The sequence below is a fragment of the Rutilus rutilus genome, assembly GCF_951802725.1.
Source record: "Rutilus rutilus genome assembly, chromosome: 16".
NCBI lineage: Eukaryota > Metazoa > Chordata > Actinopteri > Cypriniformes > Leuciscidae > Rutilus > Rutilus rutilus.
Window position 1 is genome coordinate 20,980,076 of NC_140224.1, and position 19,609 is coordinate 20,999,684.

Here is a 19,609-nt window from a genome sequence, read left to right on the forward strand (position 1 = left end):
GCATGTGGTGCAGTTGCATTGACCTTTATAAAAGTATTTCTTTATTTTGCTATGACATGATATCTATATAAACAAACGGTCTCCAACCGAGACACACATGTGCCTGATTTAAAATAACTGTCAACACAGGCAGACAATAGACAGGTTTTTATTTATTTATTATTGTTTATATAGAGAGAGAGAGAGCAAAGTGGAGTTTTAGGTTTGGCTTTATTAAAATAATTTTGTCAAGTTTTTGTAAAGAATATCACCGATGCCCCCAGTGGCTGAATGCTCCACTTTAAACAAAACAGATCCATCGCTCTGCCTTTAGGACCTCACAGTCTGGACGGTTTAGTTCAACTTGAGCGCAACTCAAGGCGCACATGCTCTGTCCGTTGATTTGGGACAGGCGAATAAATTAAAAGTATGATTTTGAAGGAATAAAAAATCCAAACGTTTTACCTGGCATTTCAAAGGATTTATTGCTTTAACAAGCAGTTCCTTGTTGAAGAGAAGATCTAAAATCTTAGGTGGGTTGAATGTCCTCCCAGCAAGCTTCTGTTTAGCGTGCTACTTTGCTGATTTTTGAAATGGAGACTAACTTGTATTTTACATTTTTATAATCTATTTTGTATTTTATCCTATGGTGTTTTAAAATTATTATTATTATTAAGGTAATGAATTCTTTAAACGCTACCTCGCTGCACCAGTTCGCGAAACGTAGCTTGCTAATTGGCTACCAGGAACATTTTAAATAGATTTTTATACTACACGGCGCTGAAAATGTTAGTTAGAATTTTATTACAAAATATTACACTCTAGAAATATGATTTAGATGTTTGTTGGGACTGTTTTGTGCCGGCATATGAAACTAGTCATTGATATTAATTGGTGTAAACAAACCTGAAGTTGACAGCATTAGCGGGCTAGCCAAGTGCTAGCTAGCATTAAAGCTAATGTTAACCCGAAGCCTGTGCAAGTTAACTTTCTCATTAGTGTGTTGCACTGACAGTTCCTTTACATGTCATGTCTGTAAAAATGTATATGTTCTACATTATATTGAGGAGTGTTTCAAGTATCGCGGAAGGATTGCTGTTAGTTGTTTTTGATTTCTCAAGTCCGGAGAGAGTTGCATTAGTGGGTGTGATTCTAAGGCGAGCTCGGGGATGTGCTCTCACTTGCTTATCTCACATTTTAGGCCTTAGTGTTATATTTCTGTAATACACACTGTTTGTGCTTATAATTATGTTTTAGTTGCCATCATTGTGCGTTATTAAGTCTATAAAAATGTGTAATCTTTAGTCTTTTTGTGACTAATTACTGCCACTACATTTTTTTTTTCACGCCAATATGTTTCACTTGCTGGCTAGAATGATGAAAACACACAAAACTGAAATGTTTTAACGTCACATTTTGTGTTTTTTGGCTCTATAAAACCACATAGTAGGCTAATTGTATGTTTTGCCCCTACAAAACTTATGTTTATTTTGTTATATCATACGTTGTTGTTTTTTCCTCATAATGGTTATTTGTTCTGGTTGTGATGGATTACAGCTATGGATCCAGAACGACAGAAGCGCAAGGAAGAAATACAGAAAGCTTTGGGATTCATTCAGTAAGTTTGTAGATTTCTGTGGTGCTTTTCCGATCTGCTCCATGTGGATGTTTATCATTCCAAAATTGCTAAATGTATTTGTCTCTTTGCCACAGGTCATCTTTGCCTTTCCCAGAACCTGAAGGATATGAGGTATGATTTATGTGTACTATCTCTGAAAAAAAAAAACTCACCCCACCTAGATAATCCATATTTATTGAATTTCATGATCTTAATTTAAATGGAAAGTCTCTTCCTTTCTTCTGCAGGCATTCCTGACTCAGCTAGTATGTAATTTGCTGGATGAAGGTAATGCAGTGTATCGTGATGGAGAGTGGAGACAGGCAGCAGTCCATTACGGCGAGGGTGTGAATGTAGCTCGCTATGCTCAGTCTGAAGCACTGGTCATTCCCCCTGAGCTGTTAGAGAGCCTTTATGTGAACCGGGCAGCTGCACATTATAGTCTTGTAAGTCTATACTATTTTTATTGGACAATTGGTTGACATTTAAATCTTCAGTTGTAAACTGAGGATTTGAAGGAATTCAGTATGTGCAAATTATCACGTAGTACTCCAGCAGTATGTGTTGCAAAGACATTTTCTGCAAATCAAACTTCTCTTGTCTTTTTTGTTTAGGGGGAGTACGAGCGTGGAGTGCAGGACTGTGACAGCGCACTGTGTGTGTTGGAGGGCAGTCGCAGAGCACTGTACAGGAAGGCACTTTGTCTGAGGGAGATGGGCCGACTCAGAGAGGCTTATGAGTGTGGCACTGGATGCCTATTAACTGCCCCTCACGTATGTATTCATATGCAGAAGCAATGGAACATTAATCTGCAGTTTATATTTTTTTATACACTACCATGTAAAAGTTTGGGGTCAGAATAAAAAAACAACAACTTATATTCAGCAAGGATGCGTTATATTGATCAACAGTGACAGTAAAGATGTTAATAATGTTACATAATATTTCTATTTCAAATAAATGCTATAGAACTTTCTATTCAAAAAAATGCTGTAAGAAATATTTCTTGGTTTCCACAAAAATATTAGACAGCACTGTTGATTATATCAAGAAATGTTTCTTGAGCACCATATCAGCAGATCTGTGAAGGTTCTTGTGACACGAGCAATGCTTCCATCCAAAGGTGCGAATTTAACTTATGCGCAGAATTTAAATGTTACATAAAACATTTGCGAATAAAGCACCGTTTCCATCCAGTGAGTCAAGAGAACAAAATCCTCGCTTCCTGATAAACTGCCGCTAAATATCACTATGAAAAATGTTAAGTTGCTGCAGAAGAAGAAGCCACTGTAGGTCTTTTTTTATAAAGTAAAATACTTGTGCCTCAGAGCGCACTTTCAGAGGAGGATGCCGGCTGTTTGGGAATGCAGTCGTGTAAGACAGTTCTGGGAGGTAATTATACCGAAACACTTTGACAAACAGGCTTTGGCTAAGGCATTTCAGAATGACCAAAAGAACATTTCAGATGCCGTGCAGCGAGATTGGTGACTTTTTTAAATATGTTTTCATCATAGTTTCTGCGCATGTTTTTAGCATTCGTATTAAAGTTGTGAATGGAAACATAGCTACTGAAGACTGGACTAATGGCTGAAAATTCAGCTTTGTCTTCATAGGAATCAAAATTGAAAAGTTATTTGAAATGATAATATTTTACCGTTACTGTTTAACTGTTAATTTAGCTGTTTTTACTGTATTTCTGATCAAATAAATGCAGCCTTACTGAGCGTAAGATACTTTACTCAAAACATTAAAAAAAATCTTACTGACCCCAAACTTTTGAATATTAGTCTATGTAATAATATATGTAGTTTGAAATGTTTATGCCATATGTTGCCAATTCATGTAATTATCTAACAAAACATTGTTTGCTTGCTTTATTTTACACAGGACAGACAAGTCAGTGAGCTTGCTCAGGATTTAGCTAACAAACTTGGTTTGAAAATCCGCAAAGCCTACGTCAGTCCTCAGGTTTGTCTTTTCGATGAAATGATGTATGTTTAAAATGTTGATCATTTGCTAATTATATAGTTATACTTTTCCTAACATGACACTTTTTATTTCAGCTTGATTCTACAACATCTGGGGCAGACAGCAACGGAGAAACAAATTCTCACACAGGGGAGGCAAGTTTAAAAAAAACAGACCTTCCCTATATTGGTCAATAAAGTAATTAAAAGTAGTATGAAATTGGTTTATAAAATAAAAGCTAGTTTGTAAAACGAGAATTGCATGGTTTGGATTAAATTAACAAACCTTCTTGCTCTTTCTTTTCAGAGCTCCTCAAATGGTCTTGAGTCTTTGACTGATATTGGATCAGGTATTTTTTTTATATATCACATACATATATGGTCATTCCATGTCAACTCAAGTCAACCAGAGGTCCCCGGCTAATGATTTTGATTTATTTTTCTTTCTTTTGATAGAAAAAACAAGATGCATTTCTAGTTTCAACATGATTTGTTCTTCAGATGTTCAGATATATCAACTGTATGCAATGTGATCCACATGTGGTTTTTGACCACTGAAAATGTGTACAATTTTACTTATGAAGCCATGTTGAAATCCCCATATCTTTGGAAATGAACCATGTAGGGCCTTAAAAAATAAGATATCAAAAGAAAAGTTAGTTAAGAACAGGAATCTAAAAGAATATCAAGAGATCTTTAATAATTCTTGAGTTACAGGCATGCAAACTTGGTGCAAAAAAGAGTTTTTGAACTCTTTTTTTTACCATTTTTGAACATTCACTGTTGGCATTTAATGCAACAAAGATGGAAGTCAACAAATTTTACTAATAGACCTACCATTCTCAGTGTAAAAATAAAACCATGATGCTGCCATTTTTCTAAAGTCATTTTTACCTCCTGTAATTAGGCTCCAAATCTCAGGTGAAAATTGTCATTTTGACCCCCCTCTACAAAATAGTGGATTTCTCAGTAGATACACATCATGACATGTAATATTTTGGCTCTAATCACTATTTATGTTTGTCTTTCTTCCAGAAGAATGTTAACAAAACCAAACATTTGAGCTGGGGAAGTTTCTGAAATTGGTTGATTTGACATGGAATGTCCCTATAGGATTTAAAGGTGCTCTAAGCGATGTTGCACGTTTTTTAGGCCAAACATTTTTTTGTCACTTCCAGCAAACATCTCCTCACTATCCGCTAGCTGCCTGTCCCCTGAACACACTGTAAAAAAAAAAAACGGTCTCTGTAGACAGCCCAGGCTCCATAAACTGCAAGAAAAACAAACTGGCCCAGCCTGGACCACGAAACATAACAAACAGTGTTCCAGCCAATAACCGACAAGAAAGATTTGGGGTTTGGGGGGTTAGTGCGCGTGCACATGAAGAGGGGGGTGGGGAGTGGAGGAGAGAGAAGCATGAAGAGGGAAGTTAGCTAGAGGAGAGATGTCCTAACAACGACTAACGTTAAAATTGTATATTCTTGAGAATTTTGATATAGCCGACACACGACCAAAGAGAAGACGTTCCGATGAACAAATAGCAAATAATAGGGAAAGAAGGAACGCGAAGTCCCGAATTTACATCGGAAAAGCGTTCAAAAGGTGGCGAGAACTCCGCCGGCAGAAGGGCTTCCAATCCGGCATTCAGGTGGTTCTGTTTTTTCTAGACAGGTGGGTAAATCCAGTTTGGTTTTTCTAAATGATTCATGACTGTTTTAGGAAGCAAGGAAGGGAGGGGGGTGGGGGGGGTGAGGAGGAGGGAGGGTCGAGCTAGCCTCCGTTTTGTTTGACAATACTTCAAACGTCAGCAAGAAGTGACGTCACCCAACATCGCTTAGAGCACCTTTAATATTTTGATTAAAATATATTACTTTGAGTATAATCATTAAGCAAATATAAATAGGTGAGTCAGTTTATGCATTTGTTTATTCCACAGACTTAACAAGTGCCCAATGCATCCCTGCCCCTCTGGCCACACCAATCCCAGTCAGTGATGACCCACAGATTCCCTCACAGAACCCAGTTGTGCCCCAAGACATGCCAGAAAGCCCAAGCCAGGAGCCGTCAGGGCGGGTGCCATACTCTGTGCCTGTATCTGAACATATGGGTGAATGTGTGATGAATGAGGACACCTCGTGTCTGGACACCTTGCTGGAAAGTATTCCCAAAGGAGCTGAGGTCAGCGTGGTGAGTGTAATGGAGAGCTGCAGGGATGGACAGTAGGACATTGATGCTCAATACTGGATTGATCACTGTAAAAGTACTTAATATTTACTTTTTCTCCATCAGAACCCAGTTCAGGGGGCAATTCCCACTAACCTACCAAACACTGCTGTGGGTTTGAGGCCCCCATACTCTCCGGGTCTCCCAGCCTCCTCGGCTCAGCTCACAACTCCCTTTTTCAACTCTGCTGTCAGTCCACTCCCCCCACTGGAGCCTTTTTCAGTGCTGGGTCAAAGCGAAGCCTCTTCCCAGACGATGGACTCCCTTGGCTCCTTTAGCTCTGGAGCTGGAGACACTGCTGGGAAGGGCGGGTCTGGATCACTGAGCACAGGAGGACTGGATTCCCTCTCTGAGTACACACTTCCTGGTAAGGGTTTTAAATGACTTGGTGTGCTACTAGCGTTCAAAAGTCTGGAAAGAAATTCATACTTTTACTCAGCAAGGATGCATTAACTTGATCAAAAGTGACAGTAAAGCCATGTATAACACTACAAAATACTTCCATTTTTAATAAATGCTTTTTATTCATCAAAGAATACTGAAAAAAATCAGTTTCATGGTTTGCAGAGCTATATTAATCAGCATATATAATAAGAATTTTTTTCTGGAACAACATATCAGCATATTAGAGAGGTTTATGTGACGTTTTACCATCACAGGAATAAATGACACTTTGTAATATGTATTTATTTGGAAAACAGATATTTTACATTGTAATAATTTATCACAATATTGCTGTATTTTTTTTGTGTGAGACATTTTTGCCTATGAGATAGAATAGTATAGAGAACTGAAAGGAAGCAAAGTGGGAGAGAGAGATGGGACAGGATCGGAAAAGCTACCCGAGCCGGGACTCAAACTCGGGTTGCCCAAAGCGTAAACGCGCTACATGCCCTCAAGGTTATTGGCTCTGACAAATGTTACTGTTTTTACTGTATTTGATCAATTTAATGCAGCCTTGGTGATCATGAGACTTCTTTCAAAAACACACAAAAAAAAATTACTGACGCTAAACTTTTAAACGTTAGTGTACCTGTATTTAAATAACGCCGAAAATGTCTTGACACTATAATAATTTGATATTGATTAATTATCCCTTTTTTTTTCTTACAAATCTTAGGTGGACGAATCTCTCACAGTTTCATCCCCAGTTTGCGTAATCATCATGCCGCCAATGCAGTGAGTCTTAACTGTTTTGTTCTTCAGTCTTACTCATGAAGACTTCAACGTAGTAAAGTTCTTTAAATGTTCATAGGGTTCACATTCCGTGTCATCTCAACCAGAGGTCCCGGCTAAAAATTTTGATAATTTTTTTGTCTGGTGAAAGAAATGCATAAATTATGAAGAAAGCCAAAATATTAAATTTCATGGATGTATAATTACAGAGTAATCTACTATTTTGTAGAGGGGGGTCAAAATGACAATTTCCACCTGAGATTTGGAGCCAAATTACAGGGGGTAAAAATTACTTTAGAAAGATGGCAGCATCATTATTGTATTTCAACAATGCCTAATAGGTCTATTAGTAAAATCTGTTGACTTTAGCAATCTTTGTTGCATTGTATGGCAACAGTGACAGTTTAAAAATGGTAAAAAGCACTTTTAAAAGTTTTTTGCCCCAAGTTTGCATGCCTGTAAATGATTAAAGATGCATCAATATCCTTTTAGATTCTGGTTCATTTCTTTTGGAATCTTCATTTTAAAGGCCCTATATGGTTCAGTCCCAGAGATATGGAGGTCTTAATGCAGCTCCATGAGTAAATTGGTCAATTGTACACATTTTCAGTGGTCAAAAAACAAATCTGGGTCACTTTGCATAAAGTTTTTTTTTTTTTTTTTTAAAGAGGAATATCTGAACAATAAATCATGTTGAAACTAGAAATGTTTTTTTCTATCAACACAATTGCATTGAAGATACTTGTCTGAGTGCCATGAATACTTTTTTGTTTTTCTTAATTTTTTAAGGCCCCTATATGGTTCAATCCCAGAGATATTGGGATGTCAATGCAGTAATGTGTAGTTACGATACTGTGTATTTGAGCTTTTGCTAGCTTCAGAACCTGTTAAAATGTCCTTTCTTTCAAAAATCCATGAAACTGATTCAAATATAGATTCTTATAAATACACTTTTGAGAGCAATTTAAATTACCCACATTTGTTTTTTGACCACTGAAAATGTGTACAATTGACCAATTTACTCATGGAGCTGCGTTAAGATCTCCATATTTCTGGGATTCAACCGTATAGGGCCTTTAAAATGAAGATACCAAAATAAATGTTTATTTAAAACCTGTTAAAAATGTAAAAAAAAGGTTTAAAGGTTATTAAGATATCTTTAATATGTTTAGAGTTACAGGCATGCAAACGTCTCCGTTGGCATATAATGCAACAAAGATTGCTAAAGTCAATATATATTTTATATAATAATGATGCTTCCATCTTTGGCTCCAAATCTCAGGTGAAAAATAGTGGAATACTCAGTAAATATACATCCATGACATTTAATATGTTTTTTTTTTTTTCCATAAAAATATATATAAAAACATAATAATTAAGCTGGGAAAGTTTCAGAAATTTGGTTGATTTAACACAAAATGACCCCATAATGGTTTTGCAATCACCTTGTCAGAAAACTGTCCTTTGCTGCTTGCAGAATGGCCCAGTCGGTACCAATCTTTCTCTGCTGTCACGAAACCCTTTGGCTGCCACACATGAGTTCAGACAGGCCTGTAATGCTTGCTACAGTCGCATAGGTACTGTATCCCTTAATGTGTGATATGAAAAAAAGGTACATATCAGAATTATTCCTAATAATGTTATACCTGTCTGAAAGAGGTGGATTTTCTTTTTCTCTCTTAATTAGGGCCTCGGGTCATGGACTACCATTATCAGCCTGATGCAGCGCATCGCTGCAAGAGAGATGTGCTGCTCTGTCGCCTCAAATCCTCTGACGACCCCACCTGGAAAAGGGTGCGACCCCGTCCAGCTCGTAATAACTTTCTTGGGGCGTTTGTTCTCTGTAAAGGTATGGCTTTGTTTATTAAAGTCTGTGTATTGGATAGATGTTTAAATTAGGGGTGCACAATATACTAAAATGGTAGTGGCCAATGTCACCGTTGGTTTTGTTATCAGTTAAGTACGATTTTCTTCTCCCCATTAAACAAAAAAAAAAGTAACTTTTAATAAATTAATGTTTTCTAAAAATGTATAGTAATTTATAATTATGATAACAATGATTCTGATATCCAATGATTAAATGATTTCGTTTTTTGTCATCGTTCTGTCTTTGCAGAGGTGCAAGAGCGTCAGGAGTGCCAGTATGGTGAAAACTGCACTTTTGCCTATTGCCAGGAGGAGATAGATGTGTGGACCCAAGAGAGGAAGGGAGCTCTAAGTCGTGAGCTTCTGTTTGACCCTCTGGGCACCAATGAACGACGGGCCCTCAGTGTCACCCGTCTCCTTCAGCTCCATATGGGCATGTTTATGTTCCTCTGTGAGGTAATGTAAATGTTTAATATTTTTCTCACACCTAGAAATGTTACATTCTTGTTCAGAAATGCTAAGTTGTTATTCTGGCCCCTGCTTTTCTGTAGGAATGTTTTGACAGTAAGCCTCGTATCATTAGCAAGCGAAGCAAAGAGAATCTCGCTGTGTGTTCCAACCTCACTGCACGACATCCCTTTGACGATAACAAGTGAGTCATCGCCTCCCGACTTCTGTCTTTTTATCCCTCACTGTATATAGACTTGGTCAGGTGCCGCAAAATCATATTAGTGATCCATCGCATTATATCTCTTCTCATACGTTTGTCTCTTATAATGCCGGACAGGTGCCTGGTGCACGTGGTTCGCTCAGCAAACGTGCGCTACAGTAAAGTACGCCCTCTTCACCCACTCTGCCAGTTTGACGTGTGCCGCCATGAGGTGCGATATGGCTGCCAGCGGGAGGACAGTTGCTCCTTTGCACATTCAGTCATAGAACTCAAGTGTTGGGTGCTTCAGCAGGACACAGGTACATAAGACATGCTATAATAATATTTTTATGCATGCACACTGCGGTCTTCTGTTTTTGCCTTATTAAAGGGATAGTTCACCCAAAAAATTTAATTACCCCATGATTTACTCACCCTTAAGCCTTCCTAGGTGTATATGACTTTCTTATTTCAGACAAATATAATCGGAGTTCTATTAAAAAATGTCCCGTCTCTTACAAGCTTTATAATGGCAGTGAATGGAGGATGAGATTTTGAAGCCCAAAAAAGTTTGGATGCGAAAGCAAAACCACTTTGTTCGGTATCAGTGGTTAAGATTTATTTATAATGTTGTTCCTGAGTAGTACAACCCAAAAGTTTGCTTGTGCACATCACCTATTTTAAAGAAGACAGCTTCCTGAAGTTGGGAGAGTATGAAACTGGCTATATACAAAGACTACTTGCCATTGTGAAAACGTTCTGCTGAAGTCGTGCTTGCAACGTTGATTCCGATCGATGGGCATTTGCATTTTCAGATTTGTGCTTGAACTGATATGTTTAAAATGACGACATAATTACCTGTGTGTTGTTTACAATTGCTTAAAGCCTTGAAAGCCGAAGCTTGTGATTGGTAAGGGCTGTCATTGTAAGGTCATTTCAGACATGCTTGAGGTGTTTGGCCAATCACAACGCACTGGGTCAGCTGGCCAATCAGAGCACTCTGAGCTTTTCGGAAGGAGGGGCTTTGCAGAATTCAGTGTGTTCAGACAGACTAGGAATAGAGGAGCTGCAATAATGTACAGAATGTGAAAAATAATGTTATTTGAGCATTGAAGCATGTTAACCTATTCTATTACACCCAAAATAATAAACGTTTAAAATAGCATCCTTTAAATTGCACCATTTTACACTAAAGTTTGGGGTTAGGAGTTAGGTTTTTTTATTTAAAAGAAATTAATACTTTTATTCAGCAAGGATGCATTCAATTGATCAAAAGTGACTAAATTGTGTTCTTTTGAACTTTGTTAAAATCCTGAAAAAAAGTTCAAAAGTTTTCAATAATAAGAAATGTATTTTGCCTGTTGAAAATTCAGCTTTGCCATCACAGGAATAAATACATTTTCAAATAAATTAAAGCTGAATTTTTTATTTTTATGTTAACAATATTTTACAACATTACTGGTTTTACTGTATTATTTAACAAATAAATGCTGTCTTCATGATGATATGATACTTTTCAAAAACCTTAAAAAGATCTTACCAAACCCAAACTTTTTGTAGTTTAGGGGCATTCCTGTAATTTCTGGTGCTGTTTTTGCCCCACACCCCGGTTTTATCACTGTCTTTGACTCAGACAATAATATGAATAATAATAATAAAATGAGTTTTTGTTTGTGCTTATTTCTTACCCATCAGGTATTACCCATGAGGAAATGGTGCAGGAGTCAAAGAGACACTGGCACCGATTGGAACAGAATGCTCAGAGACAGAAGGTGAGGCTTTGACAAAAACACCACTGTGCTGTCTCACAAACGCTCATCATTTCTGAAATCTAATCCTTTTATTTGATTGCTTTTTGTTGGTTCAAGTCTGGTTTACAAAACAAGTCTCTCTTTCTTCTCCCTCGTCTTCAGCCCATGCTCGGGCCGCACCAGCCCACCGGGAGCAGCAGTAACAGCAGTGCTCATAGCGGTAGTTCTGTGGTCTCTGGAGGAATGGGAGGAGACTGCATCGGGGGCGGAAGCACAGGAGGAGGTGGAGGACTAGTAGGATGCGGTCGAGGGCGCGGCCTGAATCTGAAGATGAAGTTCGTGTGTGGACAGTGTTGGAGGGAGGGCCAGGTCAATGAGCCAGACAAGTCACTGAAGTACTGCACTGCCAAAGCCAGGCACAGGTTAGCTTCCCTTATTCAAGAAGGCATCATCTTACCGCCAGGATGCTCGATACTCGATATATGCTCATCAAAAATGTATGTGTCTTTAATGTTTACTGGAATTGTTTTAATCTGACTGCTTTTATTAGACACAGTAGACAGCATCTTTGCTGATGGTTCTTGGGGTAATTATGGTATAATGCTTTTTGCTTTTTCTGTTGCTTTTCCCAGCTGGACAAAAGAGCGCAGGGTGTTGCTAGTAAAATCGTTTGAGAAGAAAAAGTGGGTGGTAGTGCGGCCGCTGCCTTTTTCCCGTACCTACCCCCAACAATATGATGTAAGTCTGTCCTTTGTTGATTAAATTATTGTGTCAGGTTCTTCAGATAAGCAGGTTGTAGTTCTGACACTGAGCTGCAGTGCTGTTCTCATGATCTGTTAAACATCATACAATGTAATATTTATGATAATGGAAGTTCTTATGCCAATGGTTAAGAAATATAGGCTGCATCCGGAGTCGCATACTTCTCTACTATATAGTAGGCGAAAGACCGTATTTGATAAAAGAAGTGTTTGAATTCACTGTACTCATAAAAGAGTAGGCAAGAAGTACCCAGATGACATGCTGCTTCCGACGAAATTCTGAAGTGTGCATACTATCCCATAAGACCACGGGAGAGGATTTGTGAATGGCATTGAAATGATGCAACTGACGCTGGTAGGTCACATGATAATGACAACATGGTGAAAATAGTACGTCTGGATGACATTCATACTATATTGAAGATACTTTTTTAGCAGTCGCGAAGTAATTAGTTATTCTTTTGAGTAGGTATTTATTTTGAATATGCGATTTCGGATGCAGCCATATTTTCTATTCTATTATAGTTTCTATCAACAACAAATGGTGTTTTATGTAATGAGTCTGTTCAGACAGAGATAACAGGTTGTTGAATACATAATCAACCTCTAATGGCTAAACTTACATACTGTGCTTTTAAATTAGACCACACTAATAGGCAAAAATATAAAGAATATGTAATAGAGTATGTATATGTTTGGCTAAATGAATCTCTAGATTTCTTTTCTTTCTAGTTAACTAATGAGTGATTACATATTACATCATATATCTCAGTAAGTTGCACTGTTTTTTTATGTTCATTCATGTTTATTTTGTGCTATACCTAGTAGCAAAGTGGAAGATTTGATCGCTTCAGCGATCAGTCGTGCCACAAAAAGCATTAAACGGCATTTATTGTTTAAATTTCTTGATATAATTGACTTTATGATATGAAAAGTCTGTTTTCAAAGCACAATTATTGGATGGCAGGCAATCACTGGATAATTTGTGCATCGACTGAAAACAGCATAGACTAAAAGATCACTTTTTGCGATTAAATTGAAGATCGGTTAAATCTGGACATTTTCAACCCAGCCCTCATTATCATACTTTATGTAAAATCTTGGGTGTGTCATCCAGTAATGTTTTGGAAATTATGTTTCAGCCTCCCACACAGCACTTTTTGTTAAATTTCAAGCTCAATTTTAATGAAGCACTAATCTTAAATATTTTCTGGAGAGTTTAAACCCTGAAAGAGTTGCCAGTGAACAATTGAAGAGTTGGATCATTGTTTCCATTAAAAATGACTTAAATGAACTGAGAAATTTGAGCATTGTTACATAATCTCTATGCACTATCCATTTGTGCTTGCAGATGTGTGTTCATGTCATGAAACAGAAGAAGTGCCACTATATTGGGAACTGTTCTTTTGCACACAGTTTGGAGGAGAGGGATGTGTGGACCTATATGAAAAACAACAGCTGTGAGAAATCCACTTCCTTCAACTAGATAATTCAGAGCTGAAGTTATTAATACAATTGTTTTGTGGGTGTGCTGCAGTCATGTTTGTTTAATCCATTTAATGTGTTTTAACATGAGCTGTGTATCTTTCTGTACTCTCTAAGTGAGAGACATGCAGCAGATGTACGAGATGTGGCTATCGTTGACCAATCAGAATCGGCGTGCAGACGGCACTCTCATGACTCCACCCCCAGAGGAAAAACAGATCGCCATGCCAACTGACTATTCTGAGTCAATGGTGGGTGGCTGCAGAAGATTGGTTTGTCATGATTTGTTTGTGTGATTAAAGGGTTAGTTCACCCAAAAATGAAAATTCTGTCAGTAATTACTCACCCTCATGTTGTTCCAACCGCGTAAGACCTTCGTTCATCTTCGGAACACAAATTAAGATATTTTTGATGAAATCTGAGCCTTGTCTCACTCCTCCATAGGCTGCTAGGTGGCCCAAACTTGCTGGCCCAGAAAAGTTATTAAAGAGATCGTTAATATAGTCCAAGTGACTCCAGTGGCTCAATCTTAAGTATATCAAGCGACGAGAATACTTTTTGTGCGCAAAATCAAACAAAAATAACGACTTTATTCCACTATTCATTTCCTTCTCTCTTGACCTCTAGTTGGTTCGCGTAGTGTTTTTGCGCAGCGCGTCTGTGTTACACGTCACCACGTAGGCTCACTATTGGCCGACGCTGGTCATGTGTGTGATGCGTGATGACGTGCAACACAGACGCGCAGCGCAAAAACACTACGAGGCCCAGAGAGAAGGAAATGAATAGTGGAATAAAGTCGTTATTTTTGTTTGTTTTTGCGCACAAAAAGTATTCTCGTCGCTTGATATACTTAAGATTGAGCCACTGGAGTCACTTGGACTATATTAACGATCTCTTTAATAACTTTTCTGGGCCAGCAAGTTTGGGCCACCTAGCAGCCTATGGAGGAGTGAGACAAGGCTCAGATTTCATCAAAAATATCTTAATTTGTGTTCCGAAGATGAACGAAGGTCTTACGCGGTTGGAACAACATGAGGGTGAGTAATTACTGACAGAATTTTCATTTTTGGGTGAACTATCCCTTTAAGTGGCCTGAAAATAAAAAGCTCTTGTTCTAGTTGTTTTTAAACTTTATTATCAGATTTAAGGCAGTTTACTCCAAGAGCAATAACTCTAAAGATGATAACTATATGATAACTCCACACCAATGCACAATATCATTCTGTTTATTCTTAGTTTGTCAAGCTCTTTAAAGCAAGATGGATTCTGATTGACTGTCAATTGATATTGTTCCTCTGTGCCGTCATCATTATATTTTTGCTGTGAACTCTTTTGGTCCTGTTTTTATATTTAGAACCATATCTTTATCGCTATATTTACAGTCCTTGGTGTGAATGGCCCTTTATCCATGTTCTTTCTGACAGGTTGGACGACGGATGTCTGGTGGTGGAGGGGATCTGTGACCTGGGCCGAAAGTGTGCAGTTACAGGCAGTCTGGATGAGTCTTCCTGTTCAGATATCAGCTTCTAAGGCCCTTCCCCACTTTTTCAGTGCCACTCTGGGAAGTACCAGGCTCTGTTGCCCTTCAGGGCAAGAGCTCATGACTGTAGGACTAACACACTGATTGTTACCACATACACACACACACACACACACCACGTGATATTTCACTCATTATCAAACACATGCACCCACTTACTGACATGACACTTGGCACAGGCTTGTAGGGTGTCATGTATGTGAGTGCACACTGGTACTTTTACAGCTAACTCAAGTAAGGGCAGTTTTTATGTTCCTTAAAGGGTTAGTTCACCCAAAAATAAAAAATCTATCAGTAATTACTCACCCTCATGTTGTTCCAACCCGGTAAGACTTTCGTTCATCTTCGGAACACAAATTAAGATATTTTTGATGAAATCTGAGAGCCGGCTCACTCCTTCATATCCTTCTATGTAATTGAAACTTGCCGGCCCAGAAAGTTAGTAAAGACAATGTTTAAAATAGTCCAAGTGACTACAGTGGCTCAACCTTAGCTTAGCTCTCAGATTTCATCAAAAATATCTTAATTTGTGTTCCGAAGATGAACGAAAGTCTTACAGGGTTGGGACAACATGAGGGTGAGTGATTACTGACAGAATTTTCATTTTTGGGTGAACTAACCCTTTAAACACATTTATGAGGAGTTGATGATGTTCCCACAGTGCTTTTTTAAACTTAAAACCAAAACCAAATGGATCTCCCTGACTCAAATCAAAAAGCACATGTCACGAAGGCCACTCATGTTTCAGTCAAGTATGTGGTGTCAGATGGCAGATTAACTGAATTTATGAAGTGGTGCTTAACTCTGTGTTCCTGCCATATTGGTAGAAGAGTTTGAATGTACAGCCAAAAGTGGCCATTTACAAGAAATTTGAGATTTGTTCAGATGTCGAATGTATTTGATGCACCAAGGCAATTAATTATGGAGTTAGTAAAAAGCACCCCAACAACCCCCGTGTAGATGCTTGCATAACACCAGTCACAGATCTTGCACTGACACGCACTCATTTCCTCATTCTTTCGGATTGCACTGAGTGACAATTTGGTAGTGCTTGATAAAGAGTAGGAATGAATGCACATGAGGGCTGTTTGCAGTCTGGAGTGATCTGACAATTTGGATTGAAACGCTTTGTATTAATTTTCTTTTTGATTGATTGACGGTTGGAATATGCTCCTGTGTTTGTCTCGTTCGAGCTATTAGATTGGGATTTTAAGTGCGTAATCTATAAAGCCCATAAACATGCTACTAGGAGACTCTTGTTCGCCACAGTTCAATGCGGGCCAGTAGCTCATTCATTTTCCATGTTTAACGTTTCATAATAGGCGCATGGACGGAGACACATTAGCAAGAAATTAGGCAAAAGAGTTCTACTTGCCCTGCCTATGCCTAGTTATATTCAAAATATCCTGTCAAGACATGCAGTGCTACCCTTAGTATGCCTTGTCCTAACTTTCAGTGGACTTGATATATATATATATAAATATATACACAAACACACACACACAAATATATCTACTATATTGGCATACTACTAATGATTATTGATAACTTAGCAGTTAAGCTTAATTAAGTATAACCCTACCTTGTATTGATTACATAGAACTTCTTGTTATTGAGCTATGCTATATGACATGTATTGCTGATTAGATGGTTAGTGATTTTTTTTTCCTTATGAGTCACTACAGAAGTGTCTATTTTGTGAGGTCTAGATGAGAATCTGCTGCCCTAAACTGCCTATAAATGTAATTGAAGCACCCTGGAATGGTTTGATGGAGAAAAAAAAGAATAGAATCAAGTTTGTACCTTGTTGCATTGAATTTCAGGGTTTAAATGACATGTGAAGGAGCATATTTGGGCCTGGTAGCAGATTCCAACTGGTATGGAGATTGAGAGGGACGTTCTGGAGTGACCTAGTACGCTTTACTGAGGGATCATATTATTACTACTGCTATTATTATGATGATGACAGTGATGATAATGATTGTCATTATGACTACTTCTGTCTTCCTATATGCTATTGATATATGTATATGTTAATTGCTATGTATAACACTTTAAATATATGTATCCATGTATGAATATAATACTTAACAGTGAATTATGTCTATGTATGCTTAGTGAGCTGTCCAGAATACAGGAATTGAGATCCTAGGGTAGTTATCGTTCTTTTTTTCTTCAACCTAAACACAATGAAAAGCAAGCGATGCTATTAACGTATAGTTCTGAAACTTGGGATCTCTTATAAGAGGGTTTATAAAGTGGTTGTAGTAAAGAGACATCTTTAAAAACTACATGCCTTAGCGAATTCCTTCTATACCATATTCCTGATCGTTTTGATTCGATTCTCACAGTGCTATACTGTGACGGAACACAAAGCATACATGGATATTTGTTTGTCTGCATAGCGCCTTATACATTTATATACAATTATAAATACCTTAACAAATAATCCTACTCTTTCAGTATAATGATATATACACTCTTAGACAATTTGTTTAAGGAAATAGGGGAGGGAAGTGTATCGTAAATGTTCTCTCAGTGACAATGGAGTCTGGTTTTGCACGTTACTCGCATCTAAAATATTCTGAGGAACATGATCATGCTAGAGCTGAGGTAGTGTGCATAACCGTAGAGAGAAAGAGAACAACCTGAGAACCAAGATGCTCAGTTGACGGTCTCTCTTTCTCTTAATACGGGATGAAGTTGGCATTCATTCATATTCATATCAAAGGGTTTAGTACTGCTGGCCATTGACCATCTGAAGGCTGCAGTAATGGTCATATACCCACCATCCTCATTCTCCACTTGAGTTTATTTTATCACGGAACTGGAACGTTCTGGGCTTTCTGGACAGACACCAAGAAAGATTGCCCATTTTAAAATGATCTTTGTGTGTCAGACTTTCTGGATGGAGTGTAAACCAGAAATATGTTGTTCATAATCCATGTTCAGCCTAAAAAGACATTGTGGGATTTAGCAAATGTTGGATTATATCGGTTGAGACTTTTCTGTTAGGATGGCTTTATTTTTCACCTGCATAGATAACCAGTGAAAATCAGGAGTTTGAAAAAAATGAAAAGGTAAAACAACAATGCCTCTTTTTGTACTGTATTTTTACATTTGTTTGTTTTGTTTCTCCCTTTTTCTCCCTGGTTGGAAGTGATATATTGATCACAGTGGACCAAATCTCATGAAAGTGTTTAACAATAAATAGACTGTTTTAGAAAATGTGTGAGATGTTATCGCTTTTTATTACTTTTTAGACAATGTTGAATCAAAATTAAGAGTTGTCACTTTCAACATGCTAGCTTTGAGGTTATCTATATCCTATTGTACTGAACAATAACAAAATGTATTTTAGGAAATGCATTTAAAATTTACAGTATCTCTGTGGGAATGGGTTAAAAATATTGATGACTCATCCTGCACTAAATATATTTTGTCCAATCAGATGTCCTTTTTCCCTAATTCAGGATTCATGTGGTGCCACATTCTTATAGGTAGCTGGAGGACAAAACGAAACTTTCCTCATTTGCCAACCAGTTATTTTTACCAGGTTCGTACTAATGTAGTAAGACATGCCTTATTGAGGATGCATACTATGTGCAGGCAAGATGAAGAACCCACCAGAATAGAAACGTGTTTTTAACATTAAGCGTTTTTGAATGTCCAGTTGGTTTTAGTGATTTAAAATCAGCACCAGCCATTGTATCATGTGCCTAAATCTAGCATTTTGTTCACACATTCCCCCCCCCCCCCCCCCCCCCCCGTCTTTTCTTGAGGTGATCTAAATATCTGTGGCTTGAAACAGATGGAAAATTTACGCCTGTCCAGTGTCCTGCAGATTGGCAGTGACATCAATTTTGTGTTTCGCAAAGTTTGCTGCTTCAGATGAATTCTAAATAATTGCAAAAAAATTAATTGGCGAAAAAAATTAATTAATTGGCGAAAAAACACTGTTTTTTGGCCCTGGCACAACATGACCAGTTAACATGACCACTAATCATCAACACATGGGAAACTGAAGCAGGATGAAATTACTATCATTCTGCTTCCAATCATTTTGTTCTCGTTTTAGGTCTCCAAAGAAAATATGCAGCCATCATTGCTTTGCATATAAATGGCCTCACATGATAGGAAATTGCTGCAAAGAATATTGCACCTGAAAGAACCATTAACCAGATCATTGAGAACTTCAAGGAGAGAGGTTCAACTGCAGTGAAGAAGGCTTCAGGACGTCCCAGAGTGTCCAGCAAGGACCGTCTCCTCCTGAGGACTCAGCTACAGAATCATGTCACCACCAGTGCAGAACTTGTTCAGTCTGACAGCAGGTGTGTGTGAGTGCAACGATCTGGTGTCAAGAAGGGCAGCAAAGAAGCCACTTCTCTCCATGAAAAACATCAAGGACATAATTAAATTCTGCAGGAGGTACAAGGATTGTGACATCTGGAAAATTGATTGTCCGGAGAAGAAAAGGTGAACGCTACTATGAGTCCTGTGTCGTGCCAACAATGAAGCATCCTGAAACCATCCATGTGTGGTTGCTTTTCATCCATGGGAGGCTCTCTTACAATTCTGCCCATAAACACTGCCA

At 38.1% G+C, this 19,609-nt stretch overlaps 1 protein-coding gene across 1 annotated transcript; it reads left to right on the forward strand.

Moving 5' to 3' along the window:
* Nucleotides 1–311: 311 nt before the first annotated feature.
* Nucleotides 312–16,407, forward strand: zc3h7bb (zinc finger CCCH-type containing 7Bb). Its single transcript, XM_084433838.1, has 22 exons — nucleotides 312–512; nucleotides 1,537–1,597; nucleotides 1,693–1,729; nucleotides 1,846–2,043; nucleotides 2,212–2,370; nucleotides 3,485–3,565; nucleotides 3,661–3,720; nucleotides 3,872–3,914; nucleotides 5,501–5,751; nucleotides 5,854–6,154; nucleotides 6,908–6,966; nucleotides 8,441–8,540; nucleotides 8,651–8,812; nucleotides 9,080–9,285; nucleotides 9,381–9,481; nucleotides 9,617–9,798; nucleotides 11,174–11,250; nucleotides 11,392–11,651; nucleotides 11,862–11,967; nucleotides 13,342–13,450; nucleotides 13,593–13,726; nucleotides 14,900–16,407. Exons 2-22 carry the CDS (start codon nucleotides 1,539–1,541, stop codon nucleotides 14,936–14,938), a joined length of 2,724 nt encoding a protein of 907 aa, XP_084289964.1. The 5' UTR covers nucleotides 312–512; nucleotides 1,537–1,538; the 3' UTR covers nucleotides 14,939–16,407.
* The last annotated feature ends 3,202 nt before the right edge of the window (nucleotides 16,408–19,609 follow it).